An 18,712-nucleotide genomic window follows, 5' to 3' on the forward strand; every position below is an offset into this window, starting at 1 on the left:
GTATGCTACAGACTTCATGTCTACCATGTGTTCCTCCACTGTTCCCTGGGCCATGCGCAATTTTGTTTCTTTGTAGAGAATAGTATTCCAAGATTCAGAGCCATATAGGTTTCATCATTGGTAGAATATTGATGTTAAAAAAGAGGAGTCTTCAGGTTGGGATGACTGAAAAACACTGTGCAGTTTCTCAAATGCTATTTAGTCTCTTCTATCCAATGCTGGCTGTGTATCATAACCTGGGCAGTCGTCTTCCACTTGAATTTTTTCTTGAGTGGCTTTAAGCATCCCTTTTTAATGTCTGTAGAAATTATCAAGACCAGATGATAAGCTTTAAAAGTAAAGCAATATGCTGTGAAACAACCTGAACCATTTAATAAGTTAAAAAGCTTGTTAAGAGGTTGAACACAGTCTGTTCACTCCTATACACGACACCACGATCAGGAGCATAGATTTGGAGCTGGAAGAGACCTTACTGGCCCCTGAGGCCACCCTCTACACCCTATTTGTTGTTGGAGTAAACTGAGGCACAAAGCCCGCTTACCAGTCACATAATATTGTTTTCTATTAAATGCATTTCCCACCCCTACTCACCCCCATACTTAAAAAGAATGCTTTGGTCATTTGAGAATAAGGAAAGTAAGCTTTCCAACTAAACTTTTAAGTGTGTCTTATGTACTTTTAGATTCTGCAGCCTTCTGCACAGACTTGTGAGAACATAACACACAGGGGCTTCAATCCTTAAGGGCAAGTACGCTAGTAGGTGATTGATTTGCCTAGGGTCACTAAACTACTAGGTGTCTGAGCCAGGATTTGAACCCAGCTCCTCCTGACTCCAAGTTCAGTGCCCTATCTGTTCTAGCACGCTGCTTCTGCTCAATCAGTTTACATATATCTATATCATCATTGTTTAGTTGAGTCCAACTCTTTGTGACCCCATGGATCTTTCTTAGCAAAGATACTGGAGTGGTTTGCTGTTTCCTTCTTCAGTATGTCCCCCTTAACACAGGCAAATAAGGGTTAAATGACTTGCCCAGGGTCACACAGCTAAGGACTGAGGCTGGATTTGAACATCTGGGGATCCATGCACTGCCCCACCTATCTGTATACATGTTTATAAGAGTTTGTAAGTTCTTTAAATGTCTATGTATAGTTTAATGCCAACTAAATTAGAATTTCCTCGGGTAGGATTATGTATTCTATTTTTTTTTCATATCTTCTTCTTTTCCACATGTCTCATAAACTTACATCCTTCCTCACCCCAAAAGTAGGTAATCTAGAACTCACTATGATAGGCAATGGAATTTATCAAGGCTGTTGACTAATTTAACTGAATCCAGATCATTTTGGCTATTTTACCTGTGTCTGTAAAGTTGTCAAATATATTGTAAGACCAGACATTTTTTAAAGGTACAATTTTATTCTTCTGAAGAAATAAATAATTCATGCCTGAAGTTTATTAAAATGTTTTAATTCACATTTTAATTCACATGACAAAAGCAGAATGTAGCAGTTAATTGATGGATGGTCAGTGGTATTTTAAATAAATAAATATTAATTTACACATCTAAAAATAATAGAAAACAAAGGAATCACTTCTGCACTTTGCTAGAACAAAGGAAGAAGGGGCTAAAGCCAGTGCTTTACTACTCATCAAACATATCTTAACATCAGGAAATGACCAACTCACCACTGCTTCAGAAAACCTCCAACAAAAACAAAATAAAACAATAGAAAAAACTTGTGAATATAAATGAAAAATCAAAGGAGAAATAAAAGAGTAAGAAGTAAAAATAACTGTACACGAGTCACCAGTTACTAATCATACAATATTTTATGTTTTCTATTAAACACATTATCCTTTCCCACCTTGTCTTAGAAAGAATGCTTTGGGTATCTGAGAAAAAGGAAGGTTAAGTCAGCTTTTCAAGCAAATTTTAAGTGTACCTGATGTGCTTTTAGATTCTGTGGTTCTTCTGCACAGACTAATGGGAACAGAAGATATAGGGGGCATAGGCCCTAAGGGCAATTACAGCAGCAGGCTTGTCAATTTCTTTAAAATGCAAACAAAGCAAAACAAATCATACTCTTTGTACTTGTGTCTAGGAATGCACCTTTACAGAGCTTGGGCTGGAGTAAGAAAAAGGGCATTTCCCCCACTTTTAAGTTTTTGCTTAGTTTTCTTAAACTCCATTATGCCACACTCTTATCTCCTCAGATTTGCCAGAAAGGTTTATCTCTAAATAAAGTGCCGATTCTCCCTTCTCCATCAACATTCAGTGTGGGGGAAGGCCTGGAAACTTCACCCCTCTCACTACTCATTTGGGACAAACAAAAGTTTGATGCGTTCAGACCTACATTGATCTGTAAAATGACAGAGCTTTAAAAGAAGTTCTATTTAGTGCAACATTAGAATTTCATAATACATATCAAAATAAAAAAAATTACTTATATTACAACTCTAAGGGATTTCCAAAAAAAGGAATACATTTTCACTTCTGACATGCTGGTAGTTTCTGGGTTTACATGGCAAAAAGGACTTAGCTTCTGAGTCACAGTATTTTACAATACCAAGTAAGCTATTGTATTTCAAAATACAATTACTACACGTTTCTATGACAGACCTTAAAACAACAAAAAATAAACCACTTTGCCTACAAAAATCCTAAAAATGTTAGTAAATTCACTGCTAATGACTACAGAAAACAAACATTTCAGATAATAAAACAAAAGCTGGTGGTACTCTTAATATCAGATCGTCTTTTTTAAAAAACAGTCAAACTGAACTTAAAAAACAATCTTAAATGACTACAGTCCTATTTATCTAAAGCTCAAAGAGAAGCGCAAGTGCCTCAAAAATTTTCAAATAACCACACTTATTAGGAATTAGGGATGTATCAAGATAGTGAAAGAGGAGAGGAATCTGGATATGTACTTATTTTGCACAAATGTTCTCTTCCTGAGAAATTATAAGTTGATTTTTTTTTTTAGGAAGGGAAGTATATAAAAGCATTTTTTAAATGAACTAGGAGAATGCACAGTGAACAGTTCTATGAAATGAAACATCCCTTGTGATGCAAACACTCCTCTTAAGACCAGGCCCTGCCACTTTGGACTTTCTTCATTAGATTTTCTTAAAGTGAAGTTCACCTGTATACACATTTATACTGCTTGGCTGTGTGTCCAAAAGCTTAAGCATACTTTGTTAAAACAAGATAGGAATACTTTTTGTAGGACATTTTCCCTCCTTAATACACAATGACATCCCATAACAACTTTTCAAATAACAAATTTTGTTTAAAATCTTCACTTTAGTGACACTAGAAATGACACTGGAAAATGGTATGTATAAGGAAAGAGAACATTGAATGGATGAACTAATTAAGATACAGGGCTATTTCAAAATCCACTAGGTGATTTTGCTTAAAAAACAGTTCTTAAAGGTTACTTTATGCAGTGGTCTGACTTACGACTATGATTGCTTGAGAGAAAATTATGGATGTGAGACAGTGTTGAATGAGAGAAACATTCATTTAACTAGTTCCTTTGTCCCTACCCTTAGCACTATGAATTCCAGGAAAAGGATGCTTCACCCCTATGTATTAATCACAGGAAAACATGAAATGTGCTAGTGGCCCAGGACAGAATGTTGATTACGGATCAGATCATATACCTAATTTCATTATACTCATACATGATTAATCTGTTCAAAAGAACAAAACAAAGCAAAAAACCAAGCCTGTGAAATTCTACCACTACTATGATAAAGTTCTTCACCAGATCTTCCAATGCTAGAATCAGGGTTCACTCCCTGAAACTTGGAAGAGATAAAGTTAGGACAAATAAAAATGGCACACATAGCTCATTATCCCCTAAACCAATTTCTAAATTTTATATACATATACACACATATATGTGTGTGTATGTGTATATATGTATGTATACACACACACACACACACGCACTCATGTTCAATTATTAAGAGAAGCTAGGAGTGTTTGTGGTGTCAGAGGTACATTCTTAATATTTTGAGGCTGATGCCAAAGAGAAACAACCATGCCTCTTCTAATAACTGTCAGGACTTTGTCATGACACAATAAGCTGGATGGAAACCCAGTGGGCCAGTCTGCTTGCACCTGTAAACAGTGGCAACTTGGGGACCAGTCCTGTAGCACGACCTCTCACATGACTTTACTAGGCTAGACACAATACGAGAGCTTGGTGACACAATCCAATCCAAGTAATGGTTTACAAATGTGCCAGTTATCCAAAAGTCACTTACGAGTGCTTTTGATTCTTTTTTGAGTTTTTAGGAAGGCTATAATTGGAGAACAATAATATTTAGGTAAGCTGTGGTCTCCCATCCAGGCAAAGGCTATGGATTTCCTTAAGCAGTCACTGGGCTGGATTTAATTGCCATCCAATAAATTTCAATCTAACAGAAGTAGCTACCACAGTGTATTAAATAAACTGATATGTGTTGCACAAACACAGGCACATACCAGGCAAATAAATAAGTAAAAATATATATACACACACATATATTTCTTATTTTAAACAAATCAGAAGATGTAAACACATTCATTGGTTTTTTTAAAAATGGGAGAACAACAACATTATATTTCAAGATATCTGAGAATATTAAAAATGCCTACTTACCATACTCCTGCATTTTTTTTCTTAAAATTTCCTACTGCATGTAAAATGCATCAATTATTCTTGCTGGACAATGCCTGTTAACAAATTTCACTTGCACATTTTAAATACTACCTTAAAATTTCAATGTCTCTTTAAATTACCATCTGGAAGAGAGTGAAGTGACAAGCACGGATTTCAACGGATAGTGAGTTTTAACAGTGCTCATACAAAATATTCAACTATAGGTTTTTTCCCCCCCAATTCATTTTTAGTATTTTTTGGTTAAAAGAATGTTACAGGGATTCTGAAACCAAACTCTTAACTTATCATCAGTTGGTTAACCAATTAAAAGATGGTCACTGGCCTGCTGTCTGAAAATGGTCCTATAATAAAATTTATGGGTGCCATCTTTCTTTAATGGCAGTCTTTTTTAGTTTCCTTAGAATAAGTATTTGTGGATGGACTCTCTGCCTGGTAACATAGGAATCTTCACTTAAACAAATAAAGTGCAGCCAAGTAGATGGACATTTTTATCGGTGTCTAAGATTTCTTTAAAATTCCATGCAGTCCTAGCTTAAATCAGTGCATTTCCATAAAAGTAATAGATAAGTTTTTAAATGCTCCAATGCTATCAACTAAAAAATGGCAAAGGAAAAAACTCAATTTTTTCAGATCACACCTTGATGCACATAAAATGTGCACACCAGATGTTTGCTACAAGAAAAAAGAACGAGATGGTATAGACTTAAAAGAATGAATATCTCTCACTGAAAAACATACAATTAAAAAAATACATTTTGCAAATGGTGTAACTTCTATAACTTTTAGTTGAAGAGCATACAATAGAAGTATTTTGCTGAAACAAAGCATTGAGTTTTTTCAAATAACTAAAAGCTTAGTTTTCTTCAGAATGTCTTTTTTTTTTTAAACCAAGCTGACAACATTCTAAAGAAACCGAAGAGTGGAATAGGATCTTGATGGTTGGCCTTATGTAGTTAATCACATGTCTTCATCAGTAGTTTGAGTCTCTCAGGTGTGCTCCTGCTCAGATGTGCTGGAGGCATCGTCATCAGTTTGCTCCCCAGAATAATACAACATCTTTGCACGTGTCTTATGAGTTATGGTAACTGTGCAGGGCCCTTGAGCCCAAGGCTCTCCATCTATCTGCATTGGCATCTTTGAGCTCTTCAAAATTAACTAGATTGGGGTGGGGGGTAAAATTAGAAAAAAATTAGTGATCAGTGGCAGTCCACAGAAGCCTTGCTAACTAATGCTTACCCAACTCTAGTGAATTGTTCCATCAATAGATGTGTTTAAAAGGAAGCTAGATAACTACTTGTCATGAAGGGAATTTATGAGTTATGTAGGAGCTGGATTACAAGAGGGATTCTTAACCTTTTTCATGTCATAGACCCATGGGTCCCTTCTCAGAATAATGTTTGCTGCCTGAAGAAAATGCTAAATTTTACTTAGAGGTTAGTGGGAGTGGGGGGGGAACATTATTCCCCCCACCCCATTTAAGTTCTTCTGAAATTTATCCACAGATCATCTGGGAGCCCCTGGACCTATGTTAATGTTTCTCTACCCAAACTATACTGAAGAAGGATAATATCTAAATTTTTTACCTTGGACTACTCTAGTTCCTAGTGTCTGAGGAAGTGGCTCTTAGCATTTTGGTGTGAGGTAGGTAGGAAGGGACTAGGAACTTGGGGAAAGGAGAGAGCTAGGCTTGGATGAGCAGAAGTTAGGTGGGTTTTCTGCTTGTTGACACATCTTAAGAAGTAAGTACTAGATCTTAAACTGTATTGTAAAGCAGCAATCACCAAAACTACTTGGTACTGGGTAAGAAACAGTGTAGTGGGTCAGTGGAACAGGTAAGGAGCACAAAACACAGTGGTCAATGACTATAGCAATCTACTGTTTGATAAACCCAAAGACTCCAGCTTCTGGGATAAGAACTCACTATTTAACAAACACTGCTGGGAACAGTATCGCAGAAACTAGGCACAGACCAACATCTTACACTGTATACAAACATAAAATCAAAATGGGCATACGATTTAGATGTAAAGGCTGATACTATAAGCAAACTAGAAGAGCAAGGAATAGTTTACCTGACATATCCATGGAGAAGGGAAGAATTTATGACCAAACAAAAGATAGAGAACATTATGAAATGCGAAATGGACAATTCTGATTATATTAAATTGAAAAGTTTTTGTACAAACAAAGCCAATGCAACCAAGATTAGAAGGGAAGGAGAAAACTGGGAAAGAATTTTTACAACTAGTGTCCCCACTAAAGGCCTCAATTCTAAAATACAAGTCATTCTCCAATTGATAAATGGTCAAAAGACATGAAAAGGCATTTTTTAGATGAAGAAATTAAAGCTATCTATAGTCATACGAAAAAATGCTCTAAATCACTATTGATTAGAGAAATGCAAATCAAAAAACTCTGAGGTACCATATCACACCTATCAGAATGACTAACATGACAAAACAGGAAAATGATAAATGTTGGAGAAGATGTGGGAAAATTGGAACACTAATGCATTGTTGGTGGAGTTGAGCACTGATCTAACCATTCTGGAGAGCAATTTGGAACTATGCCCAAAGGGTTATAAAAACTGTACCTACCCTTTGACTTAGCAATACCACTTCTAGATCTGTATCATACAAATAGGAAAAAGGACCCACATGTACAAAAATATTTATAGCAGCTCTTTTTGTGGTGGCCAATGACAGGAAATTGAGGGGATGCCCATCAATTGATGAATGGCTGAACAAGTTGTGGTATATGAATGTAATGGAATACTATTATTCCATAAGAAATGATGAGCAGGCTGACTTCAGAAAAACCTGTAAAGACTTACATGAACTGATGCTGAGTGAGGTGAGCAGAACCAGTAAAACACTGTATACAGTAACAGCAACACTGTGCGATGACTAAGTTTGATAGACTGAGCTCTTCTCAGCAATGCATGGATCTAAGACAACTCCAAAAGACTCATGATAGAAAATGCTATCCACATCCAGAGAAAGAACTGTGGAGTCTGAATGCAGACTGAAGCATGCTATTTGCTCTCTTTTTTTTTTTTTTGTTTCTTCTTTCTTGTGGTTCCTCTCACTGGTTCTAATTCTTCTTTACAACATGACTGATGTGAAAATATGTTTAATATGAATGTATATGTAGAGCCTATATCAGATTGCATGCGGTCTTGGGGAGGGGGAGAAAATTTAGAACTCAAAATCTTATGGAAGTGAATGTTAACTAAAAATAAATAAATTAATGATTAAAAAAAAAAAGAAGTACCTTTGGTAGTAAACATTTTGTGGACTAGATGTTGAAGAACCTTTTAGTCCCTTCTGACTCTAAGCTTCTGAGGATTTAATTCCACAACAATTCTACATTAACTTGTATGTTGGTGTTATTGAGTCATCGCAGTAATGTCTGACTCTTTGTCCACATTATTTCTACCACAGGTGTGACCATGTCATACCCTTACTTGAGAAGTATCAGTGGTTCACTATCATCTCTAGGACAAAAGACAACCCCACTTTGGGCATTTAAAGACCTGCGAAACATGGCTCCAGCCTATCTTTCCAGATTCTGGTTCCCAGTCACACAGGCCTAGCTGATGTTTCAGTACATGACATTCCATCTGTTTCCATTTTTTTTTGGGTCGGTAGGTTGGGGTACAAGCTTGTTTCCCACTCTCTAGAAAGCCCTCCCTTCCCAACTTCTGCCTCTTAGAAAATCATCCACTCCTTGGCTCACATGTATAGCCACTGAATCTTGTCTTTTCTATCTCCACATCTCTCTCCTCTGTTCCTTCCCTCTCTTCACAGCCTCCAACCTAGTCCAGGCCCTAATCGCCTCTTGCCTGGATGATTGCAATGGTCTCTTCACTGCTCTCTCTTCTCTCTCCAATTCATCTTCCACATGGCTGCCAAACTGATTTTCCTAAAGCATATGTCTGGCCTCCACTACCCAAGTTTTAACTGCTTCCTTTTACCTCTAGGACCAAATATAAAGCTCTCTGGCACGTAAAACCTTTCCCAACCTGGCCCCAACCTACCTTCTTGATGTTATTAGTAATAAGCTCCTCCCTCTCATGCATGTTACAACCCAGCCAAAATGGACCTCTTTAATGTCTCCCCATGTCTGACATCCCATTTCCTGTCTCCAAGTCTTTGCATTGGCTGTCCCCTTTATTCTGCCCTGAATATTTGCTCCTTACCTCTACCTCTTAAAATGCTTAGTATTCTTTAAAGTATTCAGAAACATGAAGCCTTTCCTAATCTCACCAGCTGCTGGCCCTGCCCCTCACTCACAAATCACCCTATTTTTATTTTGTACTTGTTCACATGTATAAATGTTACCTCTTTCAACAGAATGTAAACTCCATGGGAGGAGGCCCGTTTCCTTTTAGTCTTTATATTCCCATAGCCTATGACAGCGCCCAGCATATAGTAGGCCCTCTAGTTCTCTTTGAGGTCCAATTACAGTGCCAGCTCTTAAGAGAGGCTTAGAGGTTTTTCTGGATTCCTTCCATTTTTAGTGACTATCCCCTCCCAATTTCTTTGCGTTTATTTTTTATATATTCCACATTCTGCTTATATGATTCCTCATGATTCACCACCCCCCACCCTCACCCCCAACATGCTGTTTTTGCTAAGTGGAGTATAAGCCCTTCAAGGTCAGGGGCTATGTTTGTGTTCCTATCTTAGCACGTGGTGCAGGGTCACATACCCAGTCAATGTTAAGCAGCCACAGTCACTTAGTTAGAACCACAACTTTTATGTTTTCTATCCCACATTATGTTCCTCCCCGGAGGCCTAACCCTGCCACCTTCTTGTAGGACAGAGGCAACCTTGGTCTCTGAAGGCCAAGACAGGGGCAAGCGGGCAGCTCCTACAAGTTGGAAAGGCCCCAGTGCTACACCCGCTGAGGCTTTGGTCTTTGCTATCTGGGGAGGTGCTTGGCAGCATGCTTACTCGTAGGTGATGCATAGCATTTCATGAAGACCAGCAATAAGAGAAGGGAAACCACATCAAAGAAATCACTGATCCTTCAAGTACTTGAAAAAAAGAGTCACATTACTTCAAGAATGGAATATTTAAGAGTGACCTTAAACTGACAGTTAAGAAATGAATAGGGATAAGCCTATTCCATCATACTCACCCGAACTGTATGTGCCTGTCCTATTCGGACAGGATTAGCCAATTTCACTTGAATCTGAGCACAGTGGAAAGACCCATACACTCCAACTACTTCTAATAACCCATCATCATGCCTAAAATTGGAAAAGCAAACAGTGATTATACAAGAGTATAAAATAAAATCACTTTGCCAATTGCAGTTCAAGGCAATGCCTGATTTTAACAGGGTGGCAACACACAAAATTCTATTAGCTTGCCATTGTCATTAATGTTATTTATTCATAAAAAGATAGACAAACAGAAAAATCTGCAAGGGAAAATATTTTTCAACTTAGGATGGACACAAGAATCCTTTAAAAACCACTGACAAGATAACATGAAGGATGAGCTTACATACCTGGCTAGAGGATAAGTCTCATCTCCCATTCCTTCCCACAGTCTGCAGCCGCCTCCCCAGTATCCAATATTGAGAACTATGATTCCTTCCAAATTAGGCAGATCTACTCGCTCACCGTCCAACTCTAGCTTTAAAGAGATACAACAAGTAGTAAGTAACTAAGAAATAAACTGCCCCCAGATGTACTTAAGTCATGCTTAAAAAATAAAAAATGAAACAAAAAAATCCAAAATCTTTGTCCATGGATAGATGGCATAATAACTGCTTATTATGATTACAGGGGAGAAGAAAGAGACATGATGGATAGAGGACTAGTCTTGGAGCAAGGGTCACCTGGGTTCTGTCTCTGCATCTGATACATACTGGATGTGATCCTGGCCAAATCACAACCTCTAAGTGCTCAAGGCAACTCTCTTAATCTGTAAGTTACAGAAAAAATGCCAATCTGAACTGGTAGAATGTCCTTATCAGGAGTTCCTGAAATCAATGAAATCACAGGTCCAGTTTCTCTCCCTATCTATAAAGAAACCCATGGGCATTTCCATCAGTACTGCATTGAATCTATAATTCACTTGGGAAGTCCTGACATTCTGGAGAGAGAGAGATTATATTCACTACCCATTTGTCCTATTGATATGCAAGGGACATCCTTCCAGTTGGTCAGTGATTAGGTACAATTAACACTTGCAATATCAAAACTAGTCTAAGGATGGATATCCCTTGATTAAACTGACTAATGTTGAAGGCACGTCTGAGGACTATACTACTGTCTGGGTATGCTATAGTAGGGATTCCTTCTCTTCCAGGTCCCAAATTCTAATATATTTTCTTCGCTTACCTTAGATATAATTTCAAAAGTTGTAGTTTATTGAGCACCTATCACATACTACATGACGCATGCTCCCTGTCTACAACACTAAACAAACATGTGATAATTACAATCTAAGTATATATAACAAAATGGCAAATTGTGTGATCTGAACCACAAAGAACTGTCAATGTTCAGAAAAAAGGGAGATAAATAATGATAAAAAAAAAATCTCATGAGAGGATGAATTCTGTTATACTGTGGTAATTACTAACAACTTCCATTGCCAATAAACTTTGTTCATAATTTTTACTTTGTAAATAGGATAAATACCCAGATATCTAATTGGGTCACTAGAAATCTAGACATGTTGGGAATGCAAAATTTTGCCTTTTTAAACAGGACTCTTAAAAAAAAAAAAAGAAACATAAGAACTGGAAGGAATGTGAATGTCTTACCTCAACTTTTTTATTCAGATCTTTACATTCTTGCACTAAACAATCTTTGGTTCCATAGAATAAATAAACAGCCTACGGAAAAATGAAAGAGAATATAACATTAAACATGTGAGAAGAACTTTAAATATTAAAACACTACACTAAGCTTGCCTCTTTGACATATGATGAAAGGGAGGAGATACTAAAATAAAGATGTTCTCTGACATACTGTGAGAATTCTGTGTAATTCCAGTTTATTGCTGCCTTTCTCCTGGAAAAAATACCCCTCAAATCAACCCAACACTCTTTTTTTTCTTAAAAAGAAAAGATTCTGGATGAAGAATTTATGCAAGGTCTTCAATGGAGACTTAGGATGAAGTAATGGAAAGATGAAAGAAGCTATATTATGTTTTATTCTATTACGTTACTGGTAGTTTGAAAGTGCTAGCAAACTCTGGAATGGCAGGTTAAATGACCACTCTTTTAGTAAAAGACTGACTTAACATTTCTTAGTTGTTTTCATGCCTTATCCCCATTGAGAGTAGGGGTCATTTAATTCTTTGCACTTGTATCCCCAGCACCTAAGACGATACCTGGCACAATTAGGTACTTAATAAATGCTTGCTGATTGAATGAATGTATATTTTGACTCATTTATTTTTTATTTAATTTTTTACTTCAAAAGGCATATCTAAATTTATGAATTAAGCTGTATTTTAAAGGAAGTAACAAATCATTTCACTCTAGCAAATTGGTCATTGGTTTTGAAGGTAGAAAGCTGAAGTGCTTGAGAAGGTGAGACAATTCAAAAATCTTGCAAATAATCATCTTTGTAATAAAAATTGTCAAAAGTGAAGGTTTAAACCCATGGTACCTGAGTGCAATGGAAATTTACTGTGTTGTAAGAAACAATGAATATAAAGAAAAAGGGGAACATAGGGAGACTTATATAAACTATAATGTAAAATGAAATAATTGGAACCAAGAAAACAAGATACACAAAGTGATGAAAACGGAAGAAACTACAACAAAACCATTAAAACGGAATGCTCTGAAATTATAATGGCCAAACTGGGCCCCAAAGAAGGGCTATGAGCAAGCCCCTCCCTTCCCTTCTTGACAGAGGTGGGACAGGACGCATGTTGTCAGCTGGACTGACATGTGGCTTGGTTTTATTTGACTGCTGTTTTTCCCTCCTTTGATACATGGATGGCTCTGGGTCGGGGAGGAGGGTAGGATATGCTGGGAAACAAAGGGGTGGCAAAAAGTAAGATATCAATACATTTTTTCTTTTAAAAGAGAAGGTTTTAGAAATGTGTAACAAGACAAAACAAAATGATTCTGCATTTATTTTGTATGTCCTGTTGCTCAGGCTTTGAAAATCATGTTGAAAACTTCCAAAGGAAATTGATTTTATGAGGAAGTTAAAGGAATAATTCTGGCTAATGGCCACAGCAAACAAGCCATCTCTATTTTTGCTGTGAATTTTTGTCAATTCAACAAAAATATTTTTTTTTTTTTAATCAGTAAAGTAAATGTTATTTCACCAAAAACTTCTTTTGGTTAAAATTTATTCTTGATTTTGGCTGGCATCTAGTCAGAACAAGTTATGAACAAAATATGCTAACTTTTCATTTTAAATGACTGGATGGTTGTTATAAATTACATTGGACTTGATGGAAAATTTTCCCTTTATTTAAACACTCAATTTGACAATTTTAAATGATCACACACATTGCAGAATGTGTACAAATGTTTTTATGAGTTAATTCAGTACTTCAAAGGATGCCAAATAAGAATGGAACTGTTTATTTTTACTGTACCTTCAGCAATAAGCAGGAAATGTTATTTTATCCAACACACCTTATTAATAATTCTGCTGGAAAACAGGGATGGCGTCTTCTCACGGTGAGCATGAAAATTTAGAGCCATGAGAGCATCAGGTCCAACAGAAAAATAGTTGTTCATTGTGAACACCTGCCAAAAAAAAAATCAGGAATAGTAACATACTGTTCTTCAGCCCAAGATTTTGTCACACACTCAAGTATATGAGGTTTTAGTCTTCATGCCTATTGAAAACAGTAATACTTGCAATATTTGTTTTTTCGTGTAAGACTCGTGTATACTGAATCATAGAATTTTAAAGCTGGGGGGAACCTTTGGGATTATCTAGTCCCTTTCCACCCCTTTACAGAGCAGGAACCTAAGGACCAGAGAGGAAAAGTGACTTGTCCAGACCACAAAGACACTAAACAGAGATATCTAAGTGGCAGTTCAAAAACTGATGATCCACCGAATATACATCTTTGAAGAACACAAATCATACCTTTGGCTTCCTTAAATTATAATATCCTTTCTTCGTTACCTGGACTTTCCACCTAAGAACAAGAGAAAAAGATGGTACTCCCTTGGCTCCATTGCTTTCTTCTCTCTTTTGGGTAAAACAGTCCTTTGCTTGATTTTTAAAGCAATCTTGCCCCATTCTATTTCCAGCCTTAGCTTACATTGCTACCCTTCACAAGCTCTATGTTCCAGTCACCTTGGTCTTTTCTCTTGATGTCCCACATGCTCATCTACCTCTGTGGCTTTGTGTATGGTCTTCAAAGCTACTGGGACCTCCAAGGTCACCTTGTCCAGCTGACACCAGGTTGAGAATCTCTTCTACATTATTGATAAGTGGTCAACTCGTCTGTGCAAGAAGAACTCCAAAGATGGGGAACCAACTATATTCCAAGACAGTTCATTTCACTTTTGGATGGCTTGAATTTAAGATGATATTTTCCCTTACTTCAAGCCTAAATTACTATATAATTCATTGCTCCTAGTTCTCTCTGAAGCCGAGCAGAACAAATCTAATCCCTCTTTTCCATGACAACTCTTTAATTACTTGAACCATCACATCCCCCTCCTAGGCTCCTCTCCTTTAGCTCCTTCAAATATTCTTCCTATAGAAAGTGCTCCAGTCCTATGCTCAGAATGTATTCTATCCCCTCTTTGCTTATCGAAGTCCAACTAACCTTTTAAAACCCAATTCAGGGGTATCTTCTCTGCACCCTAAGCCATTAACAACTCCTTCCCATGGACTTCACACAGCACCAAATTTGTATAAAGTCTCTAATGCTCTTAGAACGTAATATCTATAATAATTATACTTATCTAAGCTTCTGCCTTTTCTTCCCTACTAAACTGTAAGCTCCATGAAGGTAAGCACATGTCTTATCTACATTTTCCATCTCTTAAGAAACTAGTGCAGGTTTTCAATAAATGTCTTAATATTTCCAATATGTCTTAATACATAAAACAATCCTGTGGTACAAAGTTGGCAGCATTTCTGTTCCTGTTTTTGAAAGAGTCTTAATGATTCACTCTTATCTCTCTGGTATTACTTTTAAATATACTCAAATCTCAACAGCTAAGTGTACCTGGTACGCTGCTGCTCAGCACTGAAATTGTGGTTTGCTCATTATGGCTGCAGTTCTTCAGATTTGAATGTCAGCAATACTCCTAAAGCTCAGGAATTTTATTTTTCCTTTATTCCTTACCGATCAAGTTCAATTCCATCTGCTTCCATTACATTTCTTAAAATCTGTGCCACCGGAATTTCACCAGCATATCCTGCGCCCCAGCCCAATGTATTGGCCAGATCATTACCCGTTCCGAGAGGCAAGATAGCAACTTGTGGAATGTACTGTTCTTGTCCCTAGAATTTGGAATGGACACATTTTAGGTTTTCTTATTTCTAGGTCACCACATTTGACAGAATTCAAAGTCCAAAATGATAAGGCTAAGGATATAAGCTAGATTATTATATTAAAGCATATACTAAGGAGAAAACACAGGAAAAAAAACTTAAAAGATTCAATTTAATTTTTCCTAGTTGACAATGACTTCAGAAATCTACTTGTATCCTTTACAACCAAGGTTAGTCTTCTACTCTATATCACCAGAATTTTAAGTTTCCTTATCCTTTTAAATTTTATTAATATAAGATGATCATATTCTGACAGGAAACCAGTTTATCAACTTCTACATCTATGACACTAAAGTTGCCTCTGGCAGGGGGAGGGAGGGGGAGTCTCATTATGGTAGCATATGAGGTTGAGTAGTCGCAGTACCTTAAAAAATATTTAAATACCTTGATCTTCATTTCATCAATTGCATCCAGGACCCAGCCTACAGTGCCATCCCCACCACACACAAGAACTCGAGCACAACTATCAGGAAGAAGAAGGCAAAGCTGCAAGGCCTTGGAGGGGGGAATTTCGGTCAGATCAAAAACCTTGAGAGAAAGGAATACCAAAAAGATGATTTTATGATTCAGTACCTTCCAAATCTTAAGATGACTCAGTGATAGTGATTTATGTTCATCCCTATGTCCAGGTGTAGCTAAAAAGATGATCTTTGCTATATGAAATGTAAAGGGTTTTCTTTTGTCTGGAATTGCAATTGATATGAAATACAATCTACTTCCTCACCCTGATGCCCAAATCTTACTCATAAGACTGTCCTATGCCCATGTTATTTTTCCCTTTTCTAAAATATTTCATTTTAGAAGTATGGCTTGCAATTCATGGGCACGGAATATTTAGACTACAGTATATATATAGTTTGGCCAGATACCACAAATGGATAATAAACTGGGCCCTGAAATGAATAGAAAGGAAACATATGGGATTGCTTTTGGGAAACTGAACAGGGATTTTAATGACCCAAAACTTCTCCATGAAAAAAAGGCTCACCTTTTTAATGTTAACATTCTTCCAGTGATAAATAACATGCAGCTATGAGTCATAAAATGCTTCAGTCCAGGAAGAATGAAAGTTTTGGGGCCTCCAAAGGACAATGAAGAAGTGCATGGGGGGAATCAGTACACTGAAATACATTACCAATCATTGCATAGAAAAAGTGGTACAGAGGATTTCACTAGAAAGATGTATGTCCTGAAAGGGAGGTGGGGTGGCCACAGAGTATGAGCAAGGCATAACCAATGGCAGTCAGCCTGCGAACTCCACTGGCAGCCACCCCATGTTCAGAGATGGAGAGGAAAGCACCAAACCCTTTGGGGGTCTACACAGAATGAGGTGTGGATAGGCTGTTATTTGCTCTGTTGGAAAGAGCTTTCTCACTGACAAGAGCATAGATCCATTAAAATAAGGTAAGTTCAAAGACCATCTTTGCGACTTTGCATTTTCAGTACCTTCAGTACCTTTACTCAAAAAACTCTGTTTCTGAATGACATACTGTGGTTTTTCACAACTAAAGATGGCAGTACATAAATACAACTCTAAAATGAATCACGTAATTCCTTTATACTCATTGCTTATCTCTACAATAAAATGGCTAACATTTAGAAGGGCTAACAGTGTATGTGAGAACAAGAATTTAACAATTAAGACTTTTCCAACAGTTACCTGGACTGGGTTTAGTAGCATCTTAAATTCTCCCAGTAGGCCTTCCCCCATGTTATTTCCACTACGAGTATTGGCTAGGATGATTATTGGGGTCCACTGTATTCCAAAGGGTAAAGCTAGCTATAGAAAGAAAAACACACAAAGAAATAGGTGTAATAGATAAGAGGTGGTAAGAAGTGAATTTTCCATTCTCTTTTATCATAAATAACCTGTGCTTTTAAAGTGATCATTGCTATAATGTGCTAAGAGACAAAAGCAGAATTCTCAGTACCAATACCACAGCATACCAGCATAGGTCTTAGGAGAAAAAGACCTGAAGTGATACAGTCCAAACTCCTAGAAAATGAAGAAATCACATCTACATTAGCCCCGATAAATGGTTTCCAGAATCTTAGGACTATTCTGGTGACAGGTAGCTTACTAATTCATGAATGAATGAAAAAAGGATTTACTTAGTATAGCACTGTGCTAATAAAGTGATCTGTTTCAATGCTGGACAACCTGAATTGTTAAATTCTTATGTATTGTGAACCCAAAGCTACCTCCCTCTAACTTTTAGCCATTGTCCTAGCTCTGTTCTTAGTGACTTCAGGGAATATGGTTCCTTTTCCATATAACAGTGCCTCAAATAGAAAAGAATACTATATTATTCTTCTCATTAGCCTCACTATTCTTCCCTTAGCCTTCTCACATTCCAGTGTGGACATCAATCATTCCTCATGATACGGTTTCCAGACCCATCCCCATCTTAATCACTCCCTCCCTTGGATGTCAGTGCCTCTCTTAAAGTGTGGCACCCAGAACGGAACACAAAATACTAGATGCTGAAAGGCTGCTACATAGAACAGAGGTCCTTAACCTTTTATGTGTCATGATTGTTGTACCAAAAAACAGTTTTGGCAGTCTTCAGGTGAAGCACACAAATCCCTTCTCAGAATACTGTTTTTTAAATGCAAAAAATAAAATAAATTGGGATTACCTAGGAAACTAACTACACTAAAAATTGCCAAAACATGGGGAGTGGGGGGGAAGTACATGGACTGTAGGTTAAGAATCCCTGATGTAAATACAGTAGAAGAATACTTTTATTTCCTATTATTTAACCACTTTTCCCCTTTTCTATTTCGCTTCTTCACAGATGTATCGACTGTGACTCTAGGTCACAGCTTTGCTCAGTAATTCTTACCTTTGAGTTGATGACACCCCCAAGGTATTTCTAATCATCTCAAAGAGTGTTGCAAAATATATATTTTTAATAAACATACATACATTTGGTAGTATATATAGTTGCTAAGAAGGCTAGCCTTAGAATTGGGATGATGTTGGTTCAAGTTCTGCCTCTGATCCTCATCGGTCTGGGATCCTAGCTTAGTCACTTGACCTCTGAGCACCCTAGGTAACTCTCTAAGACTCTGAGTTGTTCTGTGATTGTATCTTTCCTAATGGATGTAGTAAATCTAAAACACGGAAGAGACTGTGGGCATTTTGGTCCTCAGGCTCAGACTGAAGACTGGCCAGGCACTTACGGTGTAAAGCCTGATGCTGAACCTTTGCCCTAACACTGAGCTCACAGTAGGATATTTTAGAGAGCTATTTTGACAGGAACTGTTAAGTACCTTTGCATAATCATTTTTTTTGTCTATATCCATCCGACTGATGTCTTTCAAATAACCTGGGGGAATGATGAGGCTTCTGAATTCTCCAAAATCACACTTTTCATCCTTTACGCTTTCCAAACACTCATCATGTACTGTGCGCTGACACCAAATGCACCTGTAGAAGGGAATATGAGGAGAAATTAAATTTTTACAGAGACTGTAAAATGTTCAAACACTGTCATTCAATTTAACAGACAATTA

General features: G+C 37.2%; 1 protein-coding gene across 1 annotated transcript in view; it reads right to left on the reverse strand.

Moving 5' to 3' along the window:
- Positions 1-1,397: 1,397 nt before the first annotated feature.
- DGKE (diacylglycerol kinase epsilon) overlaps positions 1,398-18,712 on the reverse strand; it is a 28,711-nt gene continuing 11,396 nt past the window's right edge. Inside the window, exons 3-12 of the mRNA XM_036755350.1 lie at positions 18,470-18,626; positions 16,854-16,973; positions 15,578-15,721; positions 14,985-15,142; positions 13,769-13,820; positions 13,306-13,419; positions 11,464-11,535; positions 10,198-10,325; positions 9,823-9,934; positions 1,398-5,832 (exon numbers count right to left, since the gene is read on the reverse strand). Of these exons, the coding sequence (XP_036611245.1) occupies positions 5,665-5,832; positions 9,823-9,934; positions 10,198-10,325; positions 11,464-11,535; positions 13,306-13,419; positions 13,769-13,820; positions 14,985-15,142; positions 15,578-15,721; positions 16,854-16,973; positions 18,470-18,626 (1,225 nt within the window). The 3' untranslated portion in view covers positions 1,398-5,664. The remainder of the gene's footprint in view (positions 5,833-9,822; positions 9,935-10,197; positions 10,326-11,463; positions 11,536-13,305; positions 13,420-13,768; positions 13,821-14,984; positions 15,143-15,577; positions 15,722-16,853; positions 16,974-18,469; positions 18,627-18,712) is intronic.

This window comes from Trichosurus vulpecula, chromosome 4, assembly GCF_011100635.1.
Source record: "Trichosurus vulpecula isolate mTriVul1 chromosome 4, mTriVul1.pri, whole genome shotgun sequence".
Lineage (NCBI taxonomy): Eukaryota > Metazoa > Chordata > Mammalia > Diprotodontia > Phalangeridae > Trichosurus > Trichosurus vulpecula.